The following is a 22,974-nucleotide window of genomic DNA, read 5'->3' on the forward strand; positions in this document are numbered from 1 at the left end:
AGGGGACGAAGATGGACGAATATGTCCCTTTTCCAAGGACTCCTTAATATAATTCCGCATAGCAGTATGCTCTGGCAGTGACAGATTAAATAAACGACCCTTAGGGAACTTACTGCCAGGAATCAATTCTATAGCACAGTCACACTCTCTATGAGGAGGGAGCGAATTGAGCTTAGGCTCCTCAAAAACATCCCTATAGTCAGACAAAAACGCAGGGATCTCAGAAGGAGTAGATGAAGCGATTGAAATCGGAGGTGCATCATCATGAACCCCCTGACATCCCCAGCTTAGCACAGACATTGTTTTCCAGTCCAGGACAGGATTATGAGTTTGTAACCATGGCAGACCAAGCACTAGTACATCATGTAAATTATACAGTACAAGGAAGCGAATCACCTCCTGATGAACGGGAGTCATGCGCATGGTCACTTGTGTCCAATGCTGCGGTTTATTCATAGCCAATGGTGTAGAGTCAATTCCCTTCAGAGGAATAGGAACTTCCAGAGGCTCCAGACTAAAACCGCAGCGTTTAGCAAATGACCAATCCATAAGACTCAGGGCAGCGCCCGAATCCACATAGGCATCGACGGAAATGGAAGACAGTGAAAAAATCAGAGTCACAGACAAAATGAACTTAGGCTGCAGAATATCAATGGCAAAAGATTTATCAACCCTTTTTGTGCGTTTAGAGCATGCTGATATAACATGAGCTGAATCACCACAATAAAAACACAATCCATTTTTCCGCCTATAATTTTGCCGTTCACTTCTGGACTGAATTCTATCACATTGCATAGTCTCAGGTGCCTGTTCAGAAGACACCGCCAACTGGTGCACGGGTTTGCGCTCCCGTAAACGCCGATCAATCTGAATGGCCATAGTCATAGACTCATTCAGACCTGTAGGCGCAGGGAACCCCACCATAATATCCTTAATGGCCTCAGAAAGACCATCTCTGAAGTTTGCAGCCAGGGCGCACTCATTCCACTGAGTAAGCACCGACCATTTCCGAAATTTCTGACAATATATTTCCACTTCATCATGCCCCTGAGAAAGGGCTAATAAAGCCTTTTCAGCCTGAATCTCTAGGTTAGGTTCCTCATAGAGCAATCCCAATGCCAAAAAAAACGCATCCACACTGAGCAATGCAGGATCCCCTGGTGCCAATGCAAATGCCCAATTCTGAGGGTCGCCCCGCAGGAAAGATATGACAATCCTGACCTGTTGAGCAGGGTCTCCAGAGGAGCGAGATTTTAAAGAAAGAAACAATTTACAATTGTTCCTGAAATTCAGGAAGGTAGATCTATCTCCAGAAAAAAACTCTGGAATAGGAATTCTAGGTTCAGACATGGGAGTGTGAACAACAAAATCCTGTATGTTTTGAACTTTTTCCGCGAGATTACTCAGGCTGGAAGCCAAACTCTGGACATCCATGTTAAACAGCTAAGATCAGAGCCATTCAAGGGTTAAGAGGAGGTAAGAAGCAGCTAGACAGCAATTAAGGGCTAGGCAGCAAACTCTGAAGGGAAAAAAAAAAATAAAAATTTCCCTTGAACACTTCTTTTTCTCCTGCTTCAGCCTAAACAATTAACACTTTTTGGGCCGGCTATACTGTCATGAATCCCCAATGGCTAGGGATAGCACAGGACAAGCAAAGAACAAATAAATGACGGACGAGCTCTAGGGTGATGGAACCTGGGCTGACCGCTGCCCTACGCCTGACAAACGCAACTAGAGATAGCCAGGGAGTGTGCCTACGTTGATTCTAGACGCCACGCACCAGCCTAAGAGCTAACTAGTACTGCAGAGAAAATAAAGACCTCACTTGCCTCCAGAGGAATGAACCCCAAAAGATATAGTTGCCCCCCACATGTATTGACGGTGAAATGAGAGGAAGGCACACACATAGAGATGATATATATAGCTTTAGCAAATTGAGGCCCGCTGTAAACTAGAAAGCAGAACGATACAAAAGGGGACTGAGCGGTCAGCAAAAAACCCTAATCAAAAAAACCATCCTGAGATTACAAGAACCCATGTGCCAACTCATGGCACATGGGGAGAACCTCAGTCCACTAGAGCAACCAGCTAGCATAGAGACATAATAAGCAAGCTGGACAAAAAACCAAACAACTGAAAATCAGCACTTAGCTTATCCTGAAAGATCTGGGAGCAGGTAGGCAGGAACCAAACAGAGCACATCTGAATACATTGATAGCCGGCAAGGGAAATGACAGAAAGGCCAGGTAAAATAGGAAACACCCAGCCTCTGATGGACAGGTGGAAACCAAAGGCCGCAATCCACCAAAGTCACCCAGTACCAGCAGTAACCACCAGAGGGAGCCCACAAACAGAATCCACAACAGGAAACAATCTCAGAATCACTAACAGTCTCAGAATCAGTGGGATCTATTGAAGCGTCCATAGTTATTACCTCATAAAGTGACAGCGGTCAGAAATGAAAAAATTGGACTGGTCAGGAAGGTGAAAACAGGCTTCAGGGTGAAGGGGTTAGATATACCCTATAGCGCCACATGGAAGACACTAAAGAATACAACTTTATAATACTTAGGGGGCTGACAATAATCTAAGCTCTCCCTCCTATAACAGCTCTCCCTGACCTGCTTCCCGAGGACGGTGTGCCGAGCATCGCATCACCGGGTCTTCTATAAACCCGATAACATGATGTGGCCGGACAGTCACAGTAATACCAGTAGCCAACATGGCTACAACATTACCGTGTATGGCGGGCAATCCCTGCATGTTTATTGGCTGGGAACTTGAGCACGGCGCTCCATCACCTGCGATACTCCAGTAACAAGCTTGTCCGAGCTCCCGATGCTCGATCGAGTAGTGGAGAGCGGCTCACTCATCACTAGCATCTACATTATTGTGCTAGAGTGGAACTAGAAGAGAAATCATTGCATTTTGGGAGAACTTCTTTGGGCTTCTGTCCTCTCATCCTGCAGTTGTCTGAATGGATCTAATGTGGACTTGGGAACCAGCTAAGCCACATTCTGTCCACAGCTGTTATGCAGTGGTGCAGCTACCGTGGTGGGGGGCAGAGGGGGCGGTCGCACAGAGCACCACGCTCTGAGGGGTCAACCCGGAGCTACACTACTGTAACTGTATCGGCGTGCACAGCGCGCCCGTACAGTTACATTCTGCAGCAGTGCAGGGAGAATCGATCTCTCAGCTCTGCTGCCCGGCCGCTATGAGGCCCTTGAGCAGGCGGGGAGTCCGATGTCAGCAGTGGCCCCCCCACCCGTCATCGCAAGTTCAGCTGTATCGCCTAGATGCCGATACAGCTGACCGAATTGAGAGGAGTGTTACGCTCCCTCTCCCATCATGCCCCTCTAAGTGTCTGACATCACTGACACCGACACTGACAGGGGGTCGCGATGACGTCATTACCTGGCACTCGCTGGCTGGAGATGTGCAGGCACTCAGAACAGTGGAGGAACCAGGAAGAAAGGTGAGTATTGGATTTATTTTTTATGAGGCATTCTATAATGCTGTATATCTGCCCCCAACCCAACCTGTAAGCGAAGAAAAATAGAATTAGTTCTTACCGGTAATTCGGTTTCTAGGAACCTTCCACGATAGCAGTATCGGAGGATGTCTCCCCGCCCTAATAGGGGACAGGAAACAAAGAGATTAAATACCCCTCCCCTTCCTGCAACCACCAGTGTTTTTTTCTGGACACAGTAGCATGTATAGTTACCACTTAAGTGCAGGAATCATAAAATTAATAAATCAGATAGGGAGGGAAATTAGTGCTGTCGTGGAAGGTTCCTAGAAATCGAATTACCGGTAAGAACTAATTCTATTTTCTTCAGTCACCTTCCACGACAGCAGTATCGGAGTGATACCAACCGCTAGTTTCTTTACGGAGGGACAACCGCCTGCAGAACACGTCTGCCAAACGATGGATCCCTGTTGAAGTTGAGCCTATAGTGCCTGGTGAATGTATGGATTGACGACCAGGTGGCAGCTCTGCATATCTGCTCTGCTGATGCACTTCCCCTTTCTGCCCAGGAAGTTGAGACTGAGCAGGTAGAGTGGGCTTTCAGTGAAGCTGGAGGTGTGAGCTTCTGAGAAGAGTATGCTAGGCTAATGGCCTGCTTAATCCAATTAGCGATTGTGCTTTTGGCTGCCTTCTTGCCCTTATTACGTCCTGACCACTGGATGAACAGGTTTTGATCCAACCTCCAAACTTCCGTTTGTTGGAGGTAGAACAGGACCACCCTGCGGACGTCCAGGGTGTGAAAGGCCTCTTCTTTTGGATTAGAGGGATTTGGACAGAAAGAAGGTAATATGATGTCCTGATTTCTGTGAAAGTTTGAAGCTACCTTAGGTGTAAAGGACAGGTCTAATTTGAGGATTATACTATCCGTAGTTATGGTCAGGAATGGTTCCTGGATTGATAAGGCCTGTAACTCTCCTATACGCCTGGCAGTAGTGATAGCTACCAGGAAGACGGTTTTCAGGGTTAAGATCTTTAAGCTGGATGCTGAAAGGAGTTCAAAGGGGTCCCCGTTCAGACCTTTTAACACCAGGTTTAAGTCCCACGGGGGGTATGGACCTGGAGTCTCGGACGGATTCTGGTTGCCGATGATATGAATAGTTTGACCCATCGATGATTTGCTAGATCCTGGTCAAAGAAAGAACCAAGAGCTGACACCTGAACCTTTAGGGTACTAGGTGAAAGCCCCAGCTCTAAGCCCTTCTGTAGAAATTGAAGAATCTGTGCAATATTTGGGTTAAAAGGATCCGGTCTGTTCGGGGAACACCATGATGAAATTTTTTTCCATATTTTGCCATAAATGGCATTAGTTATCGGCTTCCTACTCTTCTGTAGGGTTTCGATTACTGCCTGCGAGAGTCCTCTGGCTCTCAGGATCTCGGCTTCAGTAACCAGGCTGTCAGCTTTAGTTTGTGTAGGTCTGGATGGGTCAGGGGACCCTGTTGAAGAAAGTCGCGTCTCTGTGGAAGCAGAATCGGGCCTTCTAGACACATGCTTGTCAGTGCGCTGAACCAGCTTCTTCCTGGCCACAATGGGGCTACCAGAATCGTTGCAACTTGATCCATCCGGATCTTCTACAATGTTCTGGGTAGCAATGGTATTGGCGGAAAGGCATATGCCAGGGTAAACTCCCAGGGGTGGGAGAAAGCGTCCAGTCCTAGTGCCTCGTTTGAGGGGGTCAGGGAGAAGAAGGTGTTTGATTTTGTGTTCTGAATGTTGGCAAACAGGTTCACATCGGGAGTTCCCCACCTCTGGACTAGGGTTAGGAATACATCCTGGTTTAGAGACCACTCCCCTGGATGGAAGTCCCTCCTGCTGAGATAATCCGCCTGGGAATTGTCTAATCCTCTTATATGTACTGCAGAGATTGACATAAGGTGATTTTCTGCCCAGGAAAAAATCCTTCCAGCAGTTAGCTTTAGGCTCGAGTGTCCTGTACCACCCTGGTGTCGGAGATAGGCCACGGTGGTCATATTGTCGGACATCATCCGAACATGGTGACCTTGGATGATGACAGATGCGGCTCTTAGCGCCTCCTCCACTGCTTTCAGTTCCCTCAGATTTGAGGAACTGTGTCTTACATCTGGGGCCCACAACCCCTGGAAGTGGAAGCCTTCTATCACGGCGCCCCAACCTCTCTGACTTGCGTCTGTTGCAAGTACTCTGAGAGGAATCTGATCCCAGCTGACTCCTCCATGTAGATTTTGGGAGTTCAGCCACCATGACAGAGAGGATCTCACACGAGAGGGAAGGGGAATCTTCCTGGTTAAGGCCATCTGGTGTCCTCTTGAGTATGCCAGGATGTGTGCCAGGAGACTGCTTGGATGCAAGATGTCAATGAACCCAGGATTGACATAGAGTCTCTTAGAGTCAAGGTTTTTTGATTTCTGAACCTGGAGATCCTGCGGACAAGATCGGTCTGACGGTCTTTGGGTAGAAAGGACATTCTCTTCTCCGAATCCAGAAGGATTCCTAGGAATTTCTTCTGTGGAGAAGGCTGGAGGTCTGATTTCTCCAGATTCGGGATCCACCCGAGCGATCCTAGGATGTCGAGGAGCCTTGTCACATCCTAATTGAGATGTGAAGCGGATGGGGCGATGATAAGAAAATCGTCCAGGTATGGAATGATACAGACCCCCTGTTGACGAATAAAGATTACCGCTTCTGACATGATCTTGGAGAAGACTCGTGGAGCAGACGAGACTCCAAACGGAAGGACATTGAATTGATAATGGCTGATCTGTCTGTTTTGGGAAATCGCGAACCTGAGGAATCTTCTGTGGTCTGGGTGTATCGGCACATGATAGTATGCGTCCCTCAGGTCCAGCATCGCCATCACCCAGTCCTGACCGTTCAGCGGGATTGCTGATCTGATCGATTCCATTTTGAATCTTCGGTATTTTATTACCTGATTTAGAGGTTTCAGGTTTATAATGATACGGTGTTTCCCGGAGGGTTTGTTCACCAAAAAGAGGTGGGAATAGTGACCTTCTCCTATTTCCCGATGTGGTACATAGGAAATCACCTTCTCGAAGCAGGTTTAAGATATCCGGCATCAAAAATTCCCGAAGTCCTGGGGATTGTAGAGAAGTGATAGTCAGACGATGAGGAGGAGGGCTCTCGAACTCCAATCTTAGGCCTTCCTGTATGGTACGCAGGACCCACTGATTTGTGGTGATCAACTGCCACTGGGAGAGGAATCCCGAGAGTCGACCTCCGACCGGAGAGCAGTCATTGCTTCTCAGAGGTCTGAGTGGGTTGGGGGACTAGGATGTTTCTGGCTTTCCCTCCCTTGGGGTAACTCCATCGTCCTGATTTGCTCTTACCCCTGTAATTTTGCTGGGGGGTTTGGTCATGGGAGGGGAACGAAAAAAACGCTTTTTAGGGTTCTTTTGTTCTGGAAGGATCTTCTTCTTATCTGAAGCTTTGTCCAAGATTTCGTCCAGAACTGGCCCAAATACATAATGACCCTGGAAAGGTAAACCGCAAAGTTTAGACTTTGAGGTAATATCACCTCCCCAGGATTTAAGACACAAAGCTCTTCTAGCTGAATTAGTGAGAACCGCTGATTTAGCAGCAACCCATACTGATTCTGCAGAAGCGTCCGCGAGGAATCCAGTTGCCTTCTGGAGCAGAGGGAGAGAATTAAGAATCTCTTCTCTGATTCTCCAATGTACGCAGCCAGAGGAACAAGGATCTGGCTACACATGTTGAGGCCACGTTGGATCTCAGTAGATTAGTTGAAGTGTCCCAAGATTTCCTCAATAAACTCTCAGTCTTGCGATCCATGGGATCTTTCAGCTGGGAGGAATCTTCAAAGGGCAGGGCCGTTTTTTTGGTCACCCTTGACACTTGGACATCAACCTTGGGCATTTCAAAAAGAGAACAGTCTCCCTCAAGGGGAAAATGGTTCTTGAACTCTGATGGGACGTTTAACCCTTTCTCTGGAAGGCCCCACTCGTGGAGGATGAGGCTTTCAATATTTTCGTTATTGGGGAATCCCTTCACAGATTTGGGCTTTAACCCCCCGAACATGTCATCCTGTACAGAATGGCCCTCCACCTCCTCCTCCACCCCCATGGTGCCCCTCACCATAGACACTAATTCCTCCAAATCCTCGGAGGAAAAGATATATTTTTTGTTGTCTGTTTTGGGAGCAGAGGTAGAACTCTCATTCTCCCAAAGGTCCCCTGAATCAGAAGTATGCAATTCTCCTGAGTCAGAGTCAGAGACTACCGGGGCTATTTTCCTTTTCTTAGGAGGGGGAGGCTGCGGTGTCGGAGGCTGGGAAAAGGTCGCCATGGAAGACTGAACTTCCTGCCTGATGAGAGTTCTGATGCTGTCCATAAGAGAGGGCTGTTCAGCACGCAGAACTTCACTTGCATGGCTGGCAGAGCTTCTTTTAATATGTGGAGGGAAGCTTGGACGCACATGCAGCACACTTGCGGCTGGCCTTCTTAGGGGCAGAGACCTTGTCTCCCTAAAAGAGAGAGAGAAAGTCGTGCTAAGTCGCTTGAATTAAAAAATGGACAGCAAGGGACATCATCCCACTACTTACAGCAGAGGGGTGAGCGCTGGGCTCCGCAGAAGCAGAGTGAAGGGGTTTGTCGCCATCCATATGGTCAGAGGTTCTGACTACAGAGGGTCACAGACAGGAGGTCTTACCTGGAGGCTTCCCTAGCCAGGAATAAATAGAATACCGAGGCTCCCAGCGAGATTGGTGGTGCTCCTCCTCCTCGTTAGGGTCCGTTTGGGGGGGGGGGGTCAGAGATGCCCGTCCATGCTGCCACTGGATGTCCTGGGCCAGGACGCTGATCGGCGCGCGCGGGAGCTGCGGTATAAGGTGCTGGGGGAAAACCGGAAGTTCGGGTGTGCGTCACTTCTGGTGCGCGCGGGTGCGCCAGCACCAGCAGGGGCGTGGAGGAAGGAGGAAGCCGGGGAGCTACAGGAGGACCCCGGAGCAAAGTACCGCCTGCTTTGCCTCCCGAAAGAGGCGCGGGTAGGGTGGGAGAGGGTCCCAAGTCGCGTGGAGGTCATGGAGATGGGAGCAGTCTGAAGGAGGAGGAGAGCGGAGCCCCCGACCTCGACTGCCCGGCTTAGAAAGGTAACAGTGCTCCCGATCGCCGGCCACGGCAGCACTATCAGAGAACCTCTTCATGCCCCATAGGGGACAGGAAAAACACTGGTGGTTGCAGGAAGGGGAAGGGTATTTAACCTCTTTGTTTCCTGTCCCCTATTAGGGCGGGGAGACATCCTCCGATACTGGTGTCGTGGAACGTGACTGGAGAAAATAACTTCTACTTTACACACCTGCGGGGCGGCCTGGTCAGGGTGTTGCTCTTCTTGATCCAGCGCCTCCCATCTTCTTATGATCGCCGTCCTCCTGCTTGCTTCATATAGAGGAAACAACACTGTGTTGTCCACACAGTCTCTTCAGCATCACGCTCCTGCACAGGTGTACTTCTCTGTCCTGTTTGCAAAGCAAAGTACTGCAGTGCTCAGGTGCCAGGGCTCTTTGACCTTTCTCGACACTTGTTTGCGGTGCCAAAGAGTCTGTGTGGATGACGCAGAGACGCGTCAGCCACATGAAGCAAACGGGAGGGTGACATCGCAAGAAGATGGGAGGTGCCGGACCAAAGCCTACGACACCCCTGGGATCTGACTGCCCCATTGGTAAGAATAATAAAAGGTCTTTTTCTTCTCTTACAGGTCAGGTTGGATTCTAGAATGCTGTATATAAGCCCTGAAATGTGATGGCCGTAACTTATATAGGCCAAAACTGGTGACAGGTTCCATTTAGGGGCTGCATTATACTATAGAGGCTGCCTATGAGGGGTGCATTATATTAGGGGCTGTATTATGCTATAGAGTCTGCCTATGAGGGTGCATTATAATAGGGGCTGCATTATGCTATAGAGTCTGCCTATGAGGGTGCATTATAATAAGGGCTGCATTATGCTATAGAGTCTGCCTAAGGGGGTGTATTTTATTAAGGGCTGCAGTATGCTATAGAGTCTGCCTATTGGTGAGTGCATTATACTATATAGAGTCTGTCTATGGGGAGTGCATTATACTATATGGAGGCCTATAGGAAGTGCATTATACTATGTAGTCTGCCTATGGGGAGTGCATTATACTATATTGAGGACTATATTGATGATTGTCTGGTGCATTAGTCTTTATGGAGGCTATCTAGGGGCAATTATACAGTGTGGAGATTACAGTGTTGGAGCTATCAAACAGTTTGGGGGATACTAAGGGGTCAGTATATATACAGTGAGGGGGCATTAGACTGTGTATAAGAGAGCCTCATACTGTGTATAGGGGAGCTGTACAGGGGGGAGACTCGGGACATTATAAAATGTAAAGTGGGCACTTATTGCTATAGGGGAACTCAGGTTACTGTGACTGTCAAAGGGGCACACAGGGCAATATTACTTTCTAGGGGGCACAATGTGGGTACTGTTTTCTAGGGCACTTGCACCCGACATTACTATATTATAGAGGGGTGCTTTAGAATTTAGAGGGCACAGAGAACCGCACAATAGGTGCAGTAATAGGGTTACATACGGCAGCCGTGGCTCAGTATTGGGGAATCAGCAGGATGAGGAGTTTGTGCAGGTTGGGAATAGTCCCATTGCGGACAGTGCTGAAAATATGAGACGTGAAATGTGTCTGTGATGTAATGTCTGCAGACGAGTCCTGGCTGGAAGAAGTCATCATGTCGGACTGGGCCAGATAGAAAAGATGGGACAAGTGAACGATTCCATCAGAAAGAACATCAGCGTTAGGTCATTATCTGTAACTGTGCTGTAAGGTAAGGTAACTTAACTAGTCTCAGATTCTGTGGAATAGAAAAGGTTTACAAACCTCCGAGAGGAGGTAATCTACAGCAGAAACTTTTTAATCGGGAAATGTATTGGATGTTTATGTTAGACACACGTATTCCCTATGGCCTTAATGCTAGACATGATTTAATAAAACAATATTAATTAATGTTCAAGTAATGTTCAAGCAATGTCTCTTAAGGGTAGTTATCATGTCAATTTGTTATTTCTATGATCATTTTAACCGGTGATTATTTATTTTTTATTTTATTATTATTATTTTTTTTTTCTACATTCATATGTGATTTTCTGCAAATTTTTTTTTTTTCTTTCCTTTGCATTTTTTTTTCTTTCTCTCTCTCTTGCATTTTTTTTGCATCTTTAATTGTTTGTCCAATCAATGTCTTGTGCACACTATATATATGCTCTTATTGCACTATTAGGTAGATCATGAGTAAGACTTCATAGTTGAAACGCGTTGATCCTCCTCACTGGTGTGCCAGGTGTTTGCTATGTAAAGATTTTTCTTTTTGAAGAACTATTTATTGCGTTAGTTGTGTAATAAAGTCTCACAAAGTCTAGACTGCCTCCACCTCCAGCTGGATCATTTCTCTTTTTGTCTTCATTTGCTGTGGGCGCTCACCCCGAACCGTCCTGGGCGTTGGCAGGTCTGGGGATTTCGTCTAAGACCGGTAAGCTGACTACATTCCTTTTTTCTTGTGCTGTAATCTCTTATGGATCATTCCATGGTAACTTACGATACAACACAATACAGTAACTTACGTTACAAAGATGATGGTAACTTTCCTGACAATAAGTTTAATCCAATGGATGGTAACATATTGCAACGTAAGTTACTATACTGTGCCGTAACGAAAGTTATCTATATTTCTTGTAATAAAAACTGTTGCTTTCAACTTGAGAGGTTAAAATAAATTTGTTAAAGTTGCTAGGACTATGGTGTTTTAATACAATAAAAATAGTGCTTCTCCCGTTTACCAGAACAGAACATTTGGCAGACTCATGAAGGACAATTGCCTTTCCTTTTTTTGTAACGTAAGTTACCAAGTAATAACTCTGTATTTTGTATTTCATTTTATTGTTGAAAAATCAAACTGTGCTGAAATCTATTGAGAATAGTTTAATGTACAATACACAATCACTCCTTTTTGTGCCTTCAAAGAACAGCATGTAGCCAGTTTTTGGCTTGTGAATGTAACGTAAGTTACCATGGAATGACCCTTACATGTTCTGTAGGGCTGGTATCTACCACTGACCATATGGCGGTAATATCCAAATTGGTCTTTATATAGAGATTATCTTCAGTAACAGCGCGGTCATCTGCTGAGGTTCTCCTCCACTATTAGGACGCGTCACCCAGCTGTAATCACGGTTACCTGGTTAGGGGCCCACTCAGAAGTTTCGCCCCCTGAACCAAAACCCTAGCAACGCCTCTGTGTTACATCACTGTTCACACCACACAGAGACGTCAAAAGTGTCTCAGTGCTGAGGGGGTTAATGTCCCCCGCGCCCAGTAATGAGGAATCTCTCCACTTACCTCCACCAGCAGGGCTGCACACCACATATATGGCTGCTCTGTGCGCACAGGACCTGTGATGAGGTCACATGAGGGGAGGAGCCAGGGGTCACATGATCAGGGCCCTCAGTGTATGCAGGACTCTGCTGTGCTGACAAGTATTCAGCTCCTCTGCTGGTGCTGCTCCTTTAAGAACAGGTAACGTTGCTAAAAGTAGAACAATTCCCCCCATTAAGTGATTGGATCCCCCCAGACCTTTCATAGACCTTAGTGATATTACAGACGGGAGATTCCAAGAGCGCTAGATTCAGGGGTAATCCTAGTGCTGACTGAGCCGTGCGCCTCCATCTAAGAGAGCGGCCACAACCCCAGACGATGCAGCGGCCGGAGCAATGTTATTGATGGAGGGAATTTCTGAGAGCAGCAAATTAATAAGAATGTTTTACCGGAACCTCCTGGGGCATCAAGGAGAACCATCTCCCATTTCCACCTGGAATCTGAGCCATAATTGCCAAATCCCCCGATCTGTGGTCATCAACCAGAAGAGACTTATTTACTGGACAAATCCCCTCATCTTCCCCAAATCCTGGCTTTTCTCTCCCAGAATATCTCTCCCATAACACAAAGGCTGGTGGAGCTGGTGCCGGTGACCTGATGCTATTAGAGGGTCACTACTGACACATTGGCTCCTTTCTTCTAGAGTCAGGAGGACTGTGGTGGATCTGTCGGCAGTGACATTTATGGCTAAGTCCGGATGACCTCTCCTGTGCTCTCTATGGATATCTCCTCTAGGATATTCTGTGTATTTGTCCCACAGAGCCCGGGGATTGGAAGGTGCACAGGTTGTAGGTATTATAGGGAGCAGGTTAGAAGATGAGGAGGAAAGCGAGTGAGGGACGCCTCCTGCAATGTCAGGTCCCAGTGTGGACCATCCTCCATCAGACCACGCTTTTGGCATGGCCTCCCTGTAAGTGTTTGTTGGTTCAGCTGTATGTACAGAAGACGCTCGCTCTCCACCTTGGCATACAGATCTACTATACATTGAGGAGAAAGTTGCCTCCATTGTTGTCTGGTCATTATTTGGTAGGTGTAGAAGTCCAGAGCTGATATTTTATTGGATGGTTTATTGGTCGGCCTCGCAGTGTTGGGATCAGTCTGTTAGATTATAGTGATCGCCATCTTAGCCATTCCACAATATTATCGGATATTGCAGAGCATCATATGATCTATGTGTTTCTGTAATACGCTGAACATGTTCTCTCCGTCACTGAATAATTATATCTCGGCTTAGAAAGTCCCGTCCAACCATTACAATAGCTCCTTCACTAACACTGGGGGAAGTAAATCTCCTTTTGTGCCACCAACCGGAGTCTTGTCTGCTCTTATTACACCCTGATAATCCGCACTTGGCATTCTTTATAAGGCTGTTTTATAAAGATTTATTAACTACCGTTTATACTTGAGTATAAGCCGACCCCCCTAATTTTGCAACAGAAAACTGGGAAAACTTATTGACTCAAGTATAGGCCTAGGGTGGAAAATGCAGCAGGTACCGGTAAATGTCAAAAATAAAAATAGATACCAATAAAAGTAAAATTAATTGAGACATCAGTAGGTTAAGTGTTTTTGAATATTCATATTGAATCAGGAGCCCCATATAATGCTCCATGAAATTTATGATGGGCCCCATAAGATGCTCCACATTAAAATATGCCCCATATAATGCTGCACAAATGCTGATTATGGCCCCATAAGATGCTCCATATAAAAATAGGCCACATATAATGCTCCATACAGTTCATTATGGCCCCATAGATGCTCCATATAACAATGTGCCACATATAATGCTGCTGCTGCAATAAAAAAAAAAATTACATACCTCTCGTTGCTACCCGCTGCTCCTCAGCGTCCTGTCTCTCTGCACTGACTGTTCAGGCAGAGGGCGGAGCGCACACTAATACATCATCGCACCCTCTGACCTGAACAGTCACTGCAGAGGACGCGGAAGATGGAGCGGCGGTGGAACAGGGAAAGGTGAATATGAAATACTCACCGGCTCCCGGCGCGGACGCTGGCAGCTTCTCCCGGAGAGATGATCTCCGGCGCCGGCAGCTTCTTCCTCTGTTCAGCGGTCACTGGTACCGCTCATTACAGTTATGGATATGCAGCTCCACCCCTATGGGAGTGGAGTCCATATTCATTACTTTAATTAGCGGTACCACGTGACTGCTGCACAAGGGAAGAAGCTGCAGGAGACCGTGGGACGTGCAGGGACAGCACCAGGAGCAGGTGAGTATGTGACCGTCATCGCTCCAACTCACCCGCCGACCATGACTCGAGTATAAGCCGAGAAGGGCACTTTCAGCCCATTTTTTGGGGCTGAAAATCTCGGCTTACTCTCGAGTATATACGGTAATTGTGTTGATGGAAAAATCTATGCAAATTCCAAACAATGTCTTTTTTGTCTCAGGAATAACTTCACAACGCCGATCAGCCTTTATCTGTTCATCCCCCAAACAGTAAATTTGTAAAAATGTTGGGTCTTGATTTGCTACTGGAAGCATCAAACCTTTTTTGTGATATATTTGTCACTTGTCTTTAAACCTCGGCATAAATCCTGCTTCCTTGAGTCCAGCTGTCGTACCAAAGGATCTCATCTGGAAAGATGAATTGTGTTTCCTAATAATTTGCAGTAAATGCTTAGACTCAGAGTTGTTCCCAACATGTATGAAAAAAGTGGTTTAGGAGGTAGAGTTAAAGGTGACAAACTGACATTACCAGTTGACCACCACATATCAGACGATTTACAGTTTTTTGCTTGACAATGTTCTCATATTACATCCATTTTACCTATTATGACTGTCAGATGTGTCCTGAATTGGGTCGTAGTGAAACGCTTCCAAACTCAGGTCATCCTGCCTCCATCATTTTGACAACATTCATCCTTTTGTTCAGATGTTTCTGCATCCCTTGATTCAGCCTGTCTCATCTATTTCTTTACAAGCCAGGACTCACATTGTTCACTTGTCTCAGCAGTTTGACAGTTTTGGTTTCTTAGCTTTTGGATTAATTTGCCCAATAGAAGGTTGTTTTTTAGGCGGCATTTTAAAACAGTTCTTAGTATTATGACCCTTAGTAATCATCTCATGCTGATAGAGATCTAATAGGTGATATATATATATATAGCAGAAAATGTGTGACTGCCTCACAGTCAGACTGTTCTAGTTGTCCATAGCAACCAATCAGAGCTCAGCTTTCACTTTACCTCAGTAGCTTTAATGCTGAAAGCTGCACTCTGGTTGCTATAGGTAACCAGAACGTTCTTACTGTGAGGCAATTTTCATAAATGAGGTCACAGTTACTTCTGCTACATCCATTGCTATAATTACAGACTGTAGAGTGACTTATCAAGTTGCCCAACCTTAGCAAGTATATGGTTGCTGCCCCTTTAGGACTTTTGGGAAACAACTGTTGTTTTGCATTCATTACACAGACACCTATTTTCTCCTTTATTTCTATACTGTCTTAATTCTGAGGGCCAAATCTCATGAAGGAGGAATATTTTGAGTTTTGATGTTCGCAGTATTTTTAGTCTGGTGTTAAAGGCGGGCCGTACAAAATTTCCCTAAAACCAGGTGAAAAATGTGACTAAGAAATTCCACGGGCTACCATACGCAGATTTTCTGCTTTATATATAGATTTAAAGAAGAAAACTAATTACTGTAAAATAATAAATCTCCAGGATTTTTATGGTGTTATATTGGCTCATCTTCTTCTCATTCAGGTCTCTACAATATCGGATCCTCTCAGTGAAGATCTATAGAAAATAATTTTCTTGATTTACCCATCAAAGATGGATATGGACAGAGACAAGATGGCGGAGAGGATATTACACCTCACCTTAGAGATCCTCTTCCGGCTTACTGGAGAGGTGAGAGATTCTGATGACGTCACATTACATCATTCTTATCTATGGGAATAACAGATGGACAGAACTGGAGAGGTGAGGACTCTGGAAATGTCTGTAGTGAGATTTATTAATGTGTCTCTCCATAACCAGGATTACACAGTAGTGAAGAAGACCTCTAGTGAGCGCTGTCAGGACCCTGTGTCTGAGGGATGGGGGAGACCCCTGAGCCCAATCATGGGGCATCCATCTCACCTCCTGGTACATGAGGACATCAATGACCAGAAGATCCTAGAACTCACCTACAAGATGATTGAGCTGCTGACTGGAGAGGTGACACTGCTGGGAATGCTGGGACATTATGTAGTAAAGCTATGAAGGCATCGGGGGGATGACGGTATCATTGTATGTGTCAGGTTCCTATAAGGTGTCAGGATGTCGCTATCTATTTCTCCATGGAGGAGTGGGAGTATTTAAAAGGACACAAAGATCTGTACAAGGACGTCATGATGGAGGTTCCCCAGCCCCTCACATCACCAGGTAATAGACAGGACTAAATACACACGGCCTATAATTATCTGTATGTAAAGAATTAATTATGTCCATGTATGTGTTTCCTCCAGATCTATCCAGTAAGAGGACAACACCAGAGAGATGTCCCCGTCCTCTTCTTCCACAGGACTGTAAACAAGAAGATCCCAATGTTCTTCAGGATCATCAGGTAGATGGAGAGAAGGTGTCATGAGATCTCCCCTATGATGTGTAGATGGCTGTGAAGGTCTTGTGCTCAGTCTTGTTTTATCCACCAGTATTATGTGTTTTATACTTGTGTAATGAGAACGGTGGAGATGGCAGGATTAGAGCTGATCATAGATGTGACTTCTCCATCTGTCTGTGACTTTTACGATATTTGTTTCAGGGTGAAGATCTGACCCATATTAATACTACAGAGACATATGTGAGGAGTGATGAGCGGTGTAAAGAGGAGATTCCTACATATGACTACCCAGGTGAGTAGTGACCACTAAATGCGGAGAAGTCACAGATTCTTCTCAGTCACCGGCTGTGGCTGCTTTATCGGTGGTGTAGTGCGGCCGTATCACAATCGTGTGATCACCATTTTGCCTCTTGAGCACAACATTCTCCTCCACCCAAAATGTGCACATGGCTTTGGGCATTGAAAGCCCTTTCCTATAGAAATTACAATCCTCCAGGTTAAAATTAGAAAACATTAACCCTTACCTGCCCAGATCTGTAAACTACAAAGCCAAATGACAGCGTGTGTAGAATGTGCTGACAAGTTAGAAAATCACTTGAAGAAAAATATTATGATGGGCCTGTAAGAGAAAGCTGACGATAATGATGCTGTTGGCTTCCTAGATCCCATCTTATTAGATAAATCTACATTCTCCCCAGGGGTGTAACAACTGCGGTTGCAGCACTGGTGGCTGCAACAAGGCCCGACAAATGCCAGCCTCTAATGCACAGACACATCAGGTCCGCGCTCCGCAATACACGCTGCAGGACAATCAAAGGCCAACAGCTGACATCGGTGTGCACGTGACCGGGGGTGCACATAAGTGACGTCATGCACTCTCATCGCTCGCACACTGAAGTCAGCTGCCAGCTTCAGAACTGGACACTGCGTGGCAGTGAAGTGCAGGGAAGGTGAGTATTTAGTTTTTTTTTTTTCATTAGTGAGTACACAGTGGTCATACTACTACATGTACGACTACTACATATATGACTATGGGATGTGCATTATACTACATTGATGATTATGGGCTGTGCTTTATATTACATGTATAACCATGGGCTGTGCATTATAGTACATGGATGACTATCGGCTGCGCATTATATTACATTTATGACTATGGGCTGTGCATTATACTACATGCATGATCATGAGCTGTGCATTATACTACATGGATGACTATGGACTGTGCTTTATATTACATGTATGACTATGGGCTGTGCATTATACTACGTGTATGACCATGGGCTGTGCATTATAGTACATGGATGACTATGGTACGTGCATTATACTACATGGATGACTATGGACTGTGCTTTATATTACATGTATAACCATGGGCTGTGCATTATACTACATCAGGGGTGGGGAATCTTTTTTTTTTGCGAAAGGCCATTTGGATATTCATACCATCTTTGGGGACTGTTATGCTGTAAGAATCAGGCTGCACTCAGATGTCACCCGAGTGCAGTCCAATTTAAGAGTGACGATTCAAAGAGGGAAAACGGAGAGTGGACCCTCTAGACCGCGACGACGAACCCCTCACGGACGAGCTGACCAGATAGACCGCCCCCTATACAGGGAGCGTTAGGGGCAGGCCCGTGAGGGACTATCGCCATGGAAGCTGGAGGACCAGGACGGGAGAGGACCAAGAAGAGGCGGAGATAGTAGGTCCACAGGATAGGTGACTACTGCAGAGAAACAGGACTGATGGGTAAAACAGGACTGATGGGTAAAACAGGACTGATGGGTAAAACGCAGCAGTACAGGGACTGGCGGAGGAACTGAGGAAATGCAGAGGCTAGCAGGATACAGGAAAGACAGGATAAACCCAAAGTCAGAGGTAAAAACGAACTTCACAGAGACTAAGAGCGGCCAGGAACACCTGAAGGAACAAATGATAACCAGGCACAGAGGGACGGCAGGAAGCAGTTTAAATACCTAAAGGCAGTGTAGCACTTCCAGGTAACAGACCTCCAGAACCATAGAGAGGACAATAAGGAGGACCGACTTCCGGGTACTAGTCCTCCAGGACCATAGAGGAGACGTAGAGGAGGAGCGACAGAAGATCAGAAGTGCACACGCGCAGCACTGAACCTGGTATGCGCGCGCACGAGAAGCAGAGGCTGGGAGCGAGCGCGGAGGGAGAGACGCTGACTGGGAAGGCGGCAGCAGCGGTATGATAGTACCCCCGTCTTTACATCCCTCCTTCCTCTTTAGGCTAGAAAGAAACTTAGCTAAAATTCGAGGAGCCTGAATATTCTCCCGAGGCTCCCAGGATCTCTCCTCAGGACGGAAACCCTTCCAGTCGACCAAAAACAAAGCTCTACCTCTAATTTTTTTCATGGCCAAAATGTCCTTAACCTCAAAAACATTGTCTGCGGAAACAGGTGAAGGTGAAGAAAGAGTCGAGGTGTGAAACTGATTAAAAACTACAGGCTTAAGGAGAGATACATGAAAGGAATTAGGGATACGAAGAGAGGCAGGTAACTTAAGTTTGTAAGAAACGTTGTTAATACGTGCCAAAACCTCAAAAGGACCAATATAACTGGGACCCAGTTTATGTGAAGGGATTTTAAGGCGAATAAATGTAGAAGAAAGCCAGACCTTATCCCCAGGATGAAACACAGGAGAATCGAGACGCCTTTTATCTGCATGCCTCTTCATCCTATGCTGAGCTAGTTCGAGAGCAGACTTGGTCTCCTGCCAAACCCTGGAGAATTCTCTAGACAGAAGATCTGCCGCCGGCACAGTAGAGACAGGAGGAACTGGTAGAGGAAGACCAGGGTGTTGTCCATAGACGACAAAAAATGGAGATTTGGTAGAAGCTTCGCTGGTGTGGTTATTATAAGAAAACTCAGCCCATGGTAGTAAGTCTGACCAATCATTTTGATGAGCGTTGGAGAAATGCCGGAGATAAGTAACCAGGATCTGATTGGTACGCTCCACTTGGCCGTTCGACTGTGGATGATAGGCCGAAGAAAAATCAAGCGAAATGTTCAGTGACTTACAGAGAGATCTCCAGAAACGAGCCGTGAACTGAACTCCCCGGGTCAGAAACAATGTGCTGTGGAAGACCATGAATGCGAAAAATATGTTGAACAAAAATCTTCGCCAGTTCAGGAGCCGAAGGCTGACCAGGAAGAGCAATGAAATGTGGCATTTTAGAAAAACGGTCCACAACCACGAGGATGACGGTACAACCACAGGAACGAGGCAGATCAGTTAAGAAATCCATTGCAATATGTTGCCACGGAGCAGTAGGCACTGGAAGAGGAAGAAGAAGCCCGGAGGGAAGCCGCCTGGGTACTTTGTTCTTGGCACAGGAAGGACAAGAGACCACAAAAGCTTGGACATCCTTCAAAAGAGACGGCCACCAGTAGTAACGAGATATTAGATCAAGGGTTTTCTTGAAACCGACATGTCCCGCTAGCTTGGAAGCATGACCCCAGAGTAACACACGTCTCCTGTTCCTCTCAGAAACGAAAGTCTTACCCGGAGGTAAAGAGGTCATAGATACTGGAGCAAGTGTGATGATTCTAGCGGGGTCAATGATGTGCGAGGATTCCTCCTCAGTGTCCACCGACAAGAAGGACCTGGATAGAGCGTCAGCTTTGAAGTTCTTTTCTCCAGGCAGGAAGTGAAGTTCAAAGTCAAATCGGGCAAAGAACAAGGCCCACCTGGCCTGTCGTGGATTCAGTCGGTGCGCTGAACGGATGTATGCCAAATTCTTATGATCCGTAAAGATGACAAAGGGATGTAAGGCTCCCTCCAACAGATATCTCCACTCCTCTAAGGCCAATTTAATGGCCAAAAGTTCTCTGTCGCCAATGGAGTAATTTCTTTCAGAAGAAGAGAAACTCTTGGAGAAGAAACCACAGGGCACAAGACGACCAGTAGAAGACTACTGAGAAAGCACAGCTCCGGCACCGACAGCAGAGGCATCAACCTCTAGGAAGAAGGGTTTATTAGCTTCAGGGCGATGGAGTAAAGGAGCGGAGGCGAATGCTTCTTTGAGGAAGTGGAAAGCTTTTACAGCCTCTGCTGGCCAAAGACTAGGATTGGCACCCTTCTTTATCAAAGAGGAGATGGAAGCCGACAAGGAGGAGAAATGAGTAATAAATTGCCGATAGTAATTCGCGAATCCTAGAAAGCGCTGAATCGCCTTAACCCCAAGCGGACGTGGCCAGTTGAGTACGGCAGAAACTTTAGCCGGATCCATACACAGACCAGAATCAGAGATGATGAAGCCCAGGAACAGCAGGGACGACTGTTCGAAGGCACACTTCTCAAGTTTAGCATACAGACGATTCTCCCTCAGACGGAGAAGAACTTGCCGCACATGTCTCCTATGAGAAAGCAGATCCGGTGAAAACACAAGGATGTCGTCCAAGTACACCACTACACAGGTGTAAAGTAGGTCCCGAAAAACATCATTCACCAACTCTTGAAAAACTGCAGGAGCATTACATAAGCTGAAAGGCATCACCAAATACTCATAATGACCGTTTCTGGTGTTAAACGCAGTCTTCCATTCATCTCCCGAACGAATTCGGATCAAGTTGTAAGCTCCACTGAGATCCAGTTTAGTGAAGATTCGTGCTCCACGCAGACGATCAAAAAGTTCTGGGATGAGAGGAAGTGGATACTTGTTTTTAATGGTGATGTTATTGAGGCCACGGTAATCAATGCAGGGACGAAGGGAACCGTCCTTCTTCTTGATGAAGAAAAAAACAGCGCCTGCAGGTGAGGAGCATTAACGTATAAAGCCTCTGGCCAGATTCTCTTGAACGTATTCAGACATGGCTTGAGTCTCGGAGGGTGACAGAGGATAAATACGACCTCTAGGAGGAGTAGAGCCGGATACAAGATCTATCAGACAGTCGTAAGGGCGATGCGGAGGTAAGACCTCTGCTTCCTTTTTGTTGAAAACGTCCGAAAAAGAGTGATAAGCTGCAGGTAGATTCGCTAGTTCCGGAGCCGAGGGAGAGAGACTAGCAGGCTTGATGGGAAGCAGGCATCTGTTTTGACAAAACTGTTCCCAGGACATCCCTAGTACGCCAATTCAGAGTAGGTTCATGGTTTCTTAGCATGGGGAGTCCTAAAAGAAATGCATGGGATAAAGACGGTAAAACATAAAATGCCAACTTTTCTCGATGTAAAGCTCCAATTTGAATCTCAATCTCCTCTGTGACAGAAGAAACGACCTCCCGCGAAGGCTGACCGTCGACAGAAGCTATTTGCCTAGGAACCTCCAAGGATCTGACAGGAATCCCAAGCCTCTCGACCAGCTCAAGTTGAACAAAATTCCCAGCCGCACCAGAATCTACATAAAAAAGATTAATTAAAGAACAGCGGCAGGACATGGAACATATACCAGTTTGGGGGATATAAATTCCAGGATGGGGCCCTAGGTAAGAGACACATACTGTGTATGTATATATATATATATATATATATATATATATATATATATATATATATATATATATATATATATATATATATATATATATATATATATACTATATAATTGTCTAAGGCGTACTTCCGTCTGTCTGGCACGGATATTCATTGGTCGCGGCCTCTGTCTGTCATGGAATCCAAGTCGCTGATTGGTCTCGCCAGCTGCCTGTCATGGCTGCCGCGACCAATCAGCGACTGCCACAGTCCGATTAGTCCCTCCCTACTCCCCTGCAGTCAGTGCCCGTCGCCCGCTCCATACTCCCTGCAGTCACCGCTCACACAGGTTTAATGCCAGCGGTAACGGACCGCGTTATGCCGCGGGTAACTCACCCCGTTACCGCCGCTATTAACCCTGTGTCACCAAGTTTTTACTATTGATGCTGCCTATGCAGCGTCAATAGTAAAAACATCTAATGTTAAAAATAATAAATAATAAAAAAAAATAAAAAATCATTATATACTCACCTTCTGCCGCCTTTCCCGCTCCTCGCGACGCTCTGGTGACCCCTCCATGCAAGCGGCACGTTCCGGTGGCAAGGATGGTATGCGAGAAGGACCTTCCATGACGTCACGGTCATGTGACCGCGACGTCATCACATGTCCTGCGCGAGAAGGACCTGCCATGACGTCACGGTCATGTGACCGCGACGTCATCACACCCTGGGACCGGAAGCTGCCGCCTGCACCAAACACAGGCGACAGAACTACAAGGGTACCCTCGGAAGGTGGGTATATGTTTATTTTTTATTTTTTAACCTGTGACATACGTGGCTGGGTGATATACTACGTAGCTGGGCAATATACTACTTGACTGGCCAATATACTACGTGGCTGGGCAATATACTACGTGGCTCTGTGCTGTATACTACGTCGCTGTGCAATATACTACGTGGCTCTGTGCTGTATACTACGTCGCTGTGCAATATACTACGTGGCTCTGTGCTGTATACTACGTCA

The 22,974-nt window shown here is 46.3% G+C and overlaps 2 protein-coding genes across 3 annotated transcripts in view; one reads left to right on the forward strand and one right to left on the reverse strand.

Annotated features, from left to right (window-relative positions):
• LOC143767697 (oocyte zinc finger protein XlCOF7.1-like) overlaps window positions 1–12,054 on the reverse strand; it is a 34,895-nt gene extending 22,841 nt beyond the window's left edge. Inside the window, exon 1 of one of the 2 annotated variants that reach the window (XM_077256198.1) lies at window positions 11,912–12,054. The gene's annotated coding sequence lies outside the window, so the exon portion shown is untranslated. The remainder of the gene's footprint in view (window positions 1–11,911) is intronic. The other variant, XM_077256197.1, reaches the window with a different exon arrangement.
• The window catches only part of LOC143767700 (uncharacterized), a 29,834-nt gene continuing 18,834 nt past the window's right edge, over window positions 11,975–22,974 (forward strand). The window contains exons 1-6 of the mRNA XM_077256207.1: window positions 11,975–12,088; window positions 15,675–15,821; window positions 15,951–16,130; window positions 16,214–16,337; window positions 16,421–16,518; window positions 16,717–16,807. Of these exons, the coding sequence (XP_077112322.1) occupies window positions 15,744–15,821; window positions 15,951–16,130; window positions 16,214–16,337; window positions 16,421–16,518; window positions 16,717–16,807 (571 nt within the window). The 5' untranslated portion in view covers window positions 11,975–12,088; window positions 15,675–15,743. The remainder of the gene's footprint in view (window positions 12,089–15,674; window positions 15,822–15,950; window positions 16,131–16,213; window positions 16,338–16,420; window positions 16,519–16,716; window positions 16,808–22,974) is intronic.

This window comes from Ranitomeya variabilis, chromosome 4 (assembly GCF_051348905.1).
Source record: "Ranitomeya variabilis isolate aRanVar5 chromosome 4, aRanVar5.hap1, whole genome shotgun sequence".
NCBI classification, from domain to species: domain Eukaryota; kingdom Metazoa; phylum Chordata; class Amphibia; order Anura; family Dendrobatidae; genus Ranitomeya; species Ranitomeya variabilis.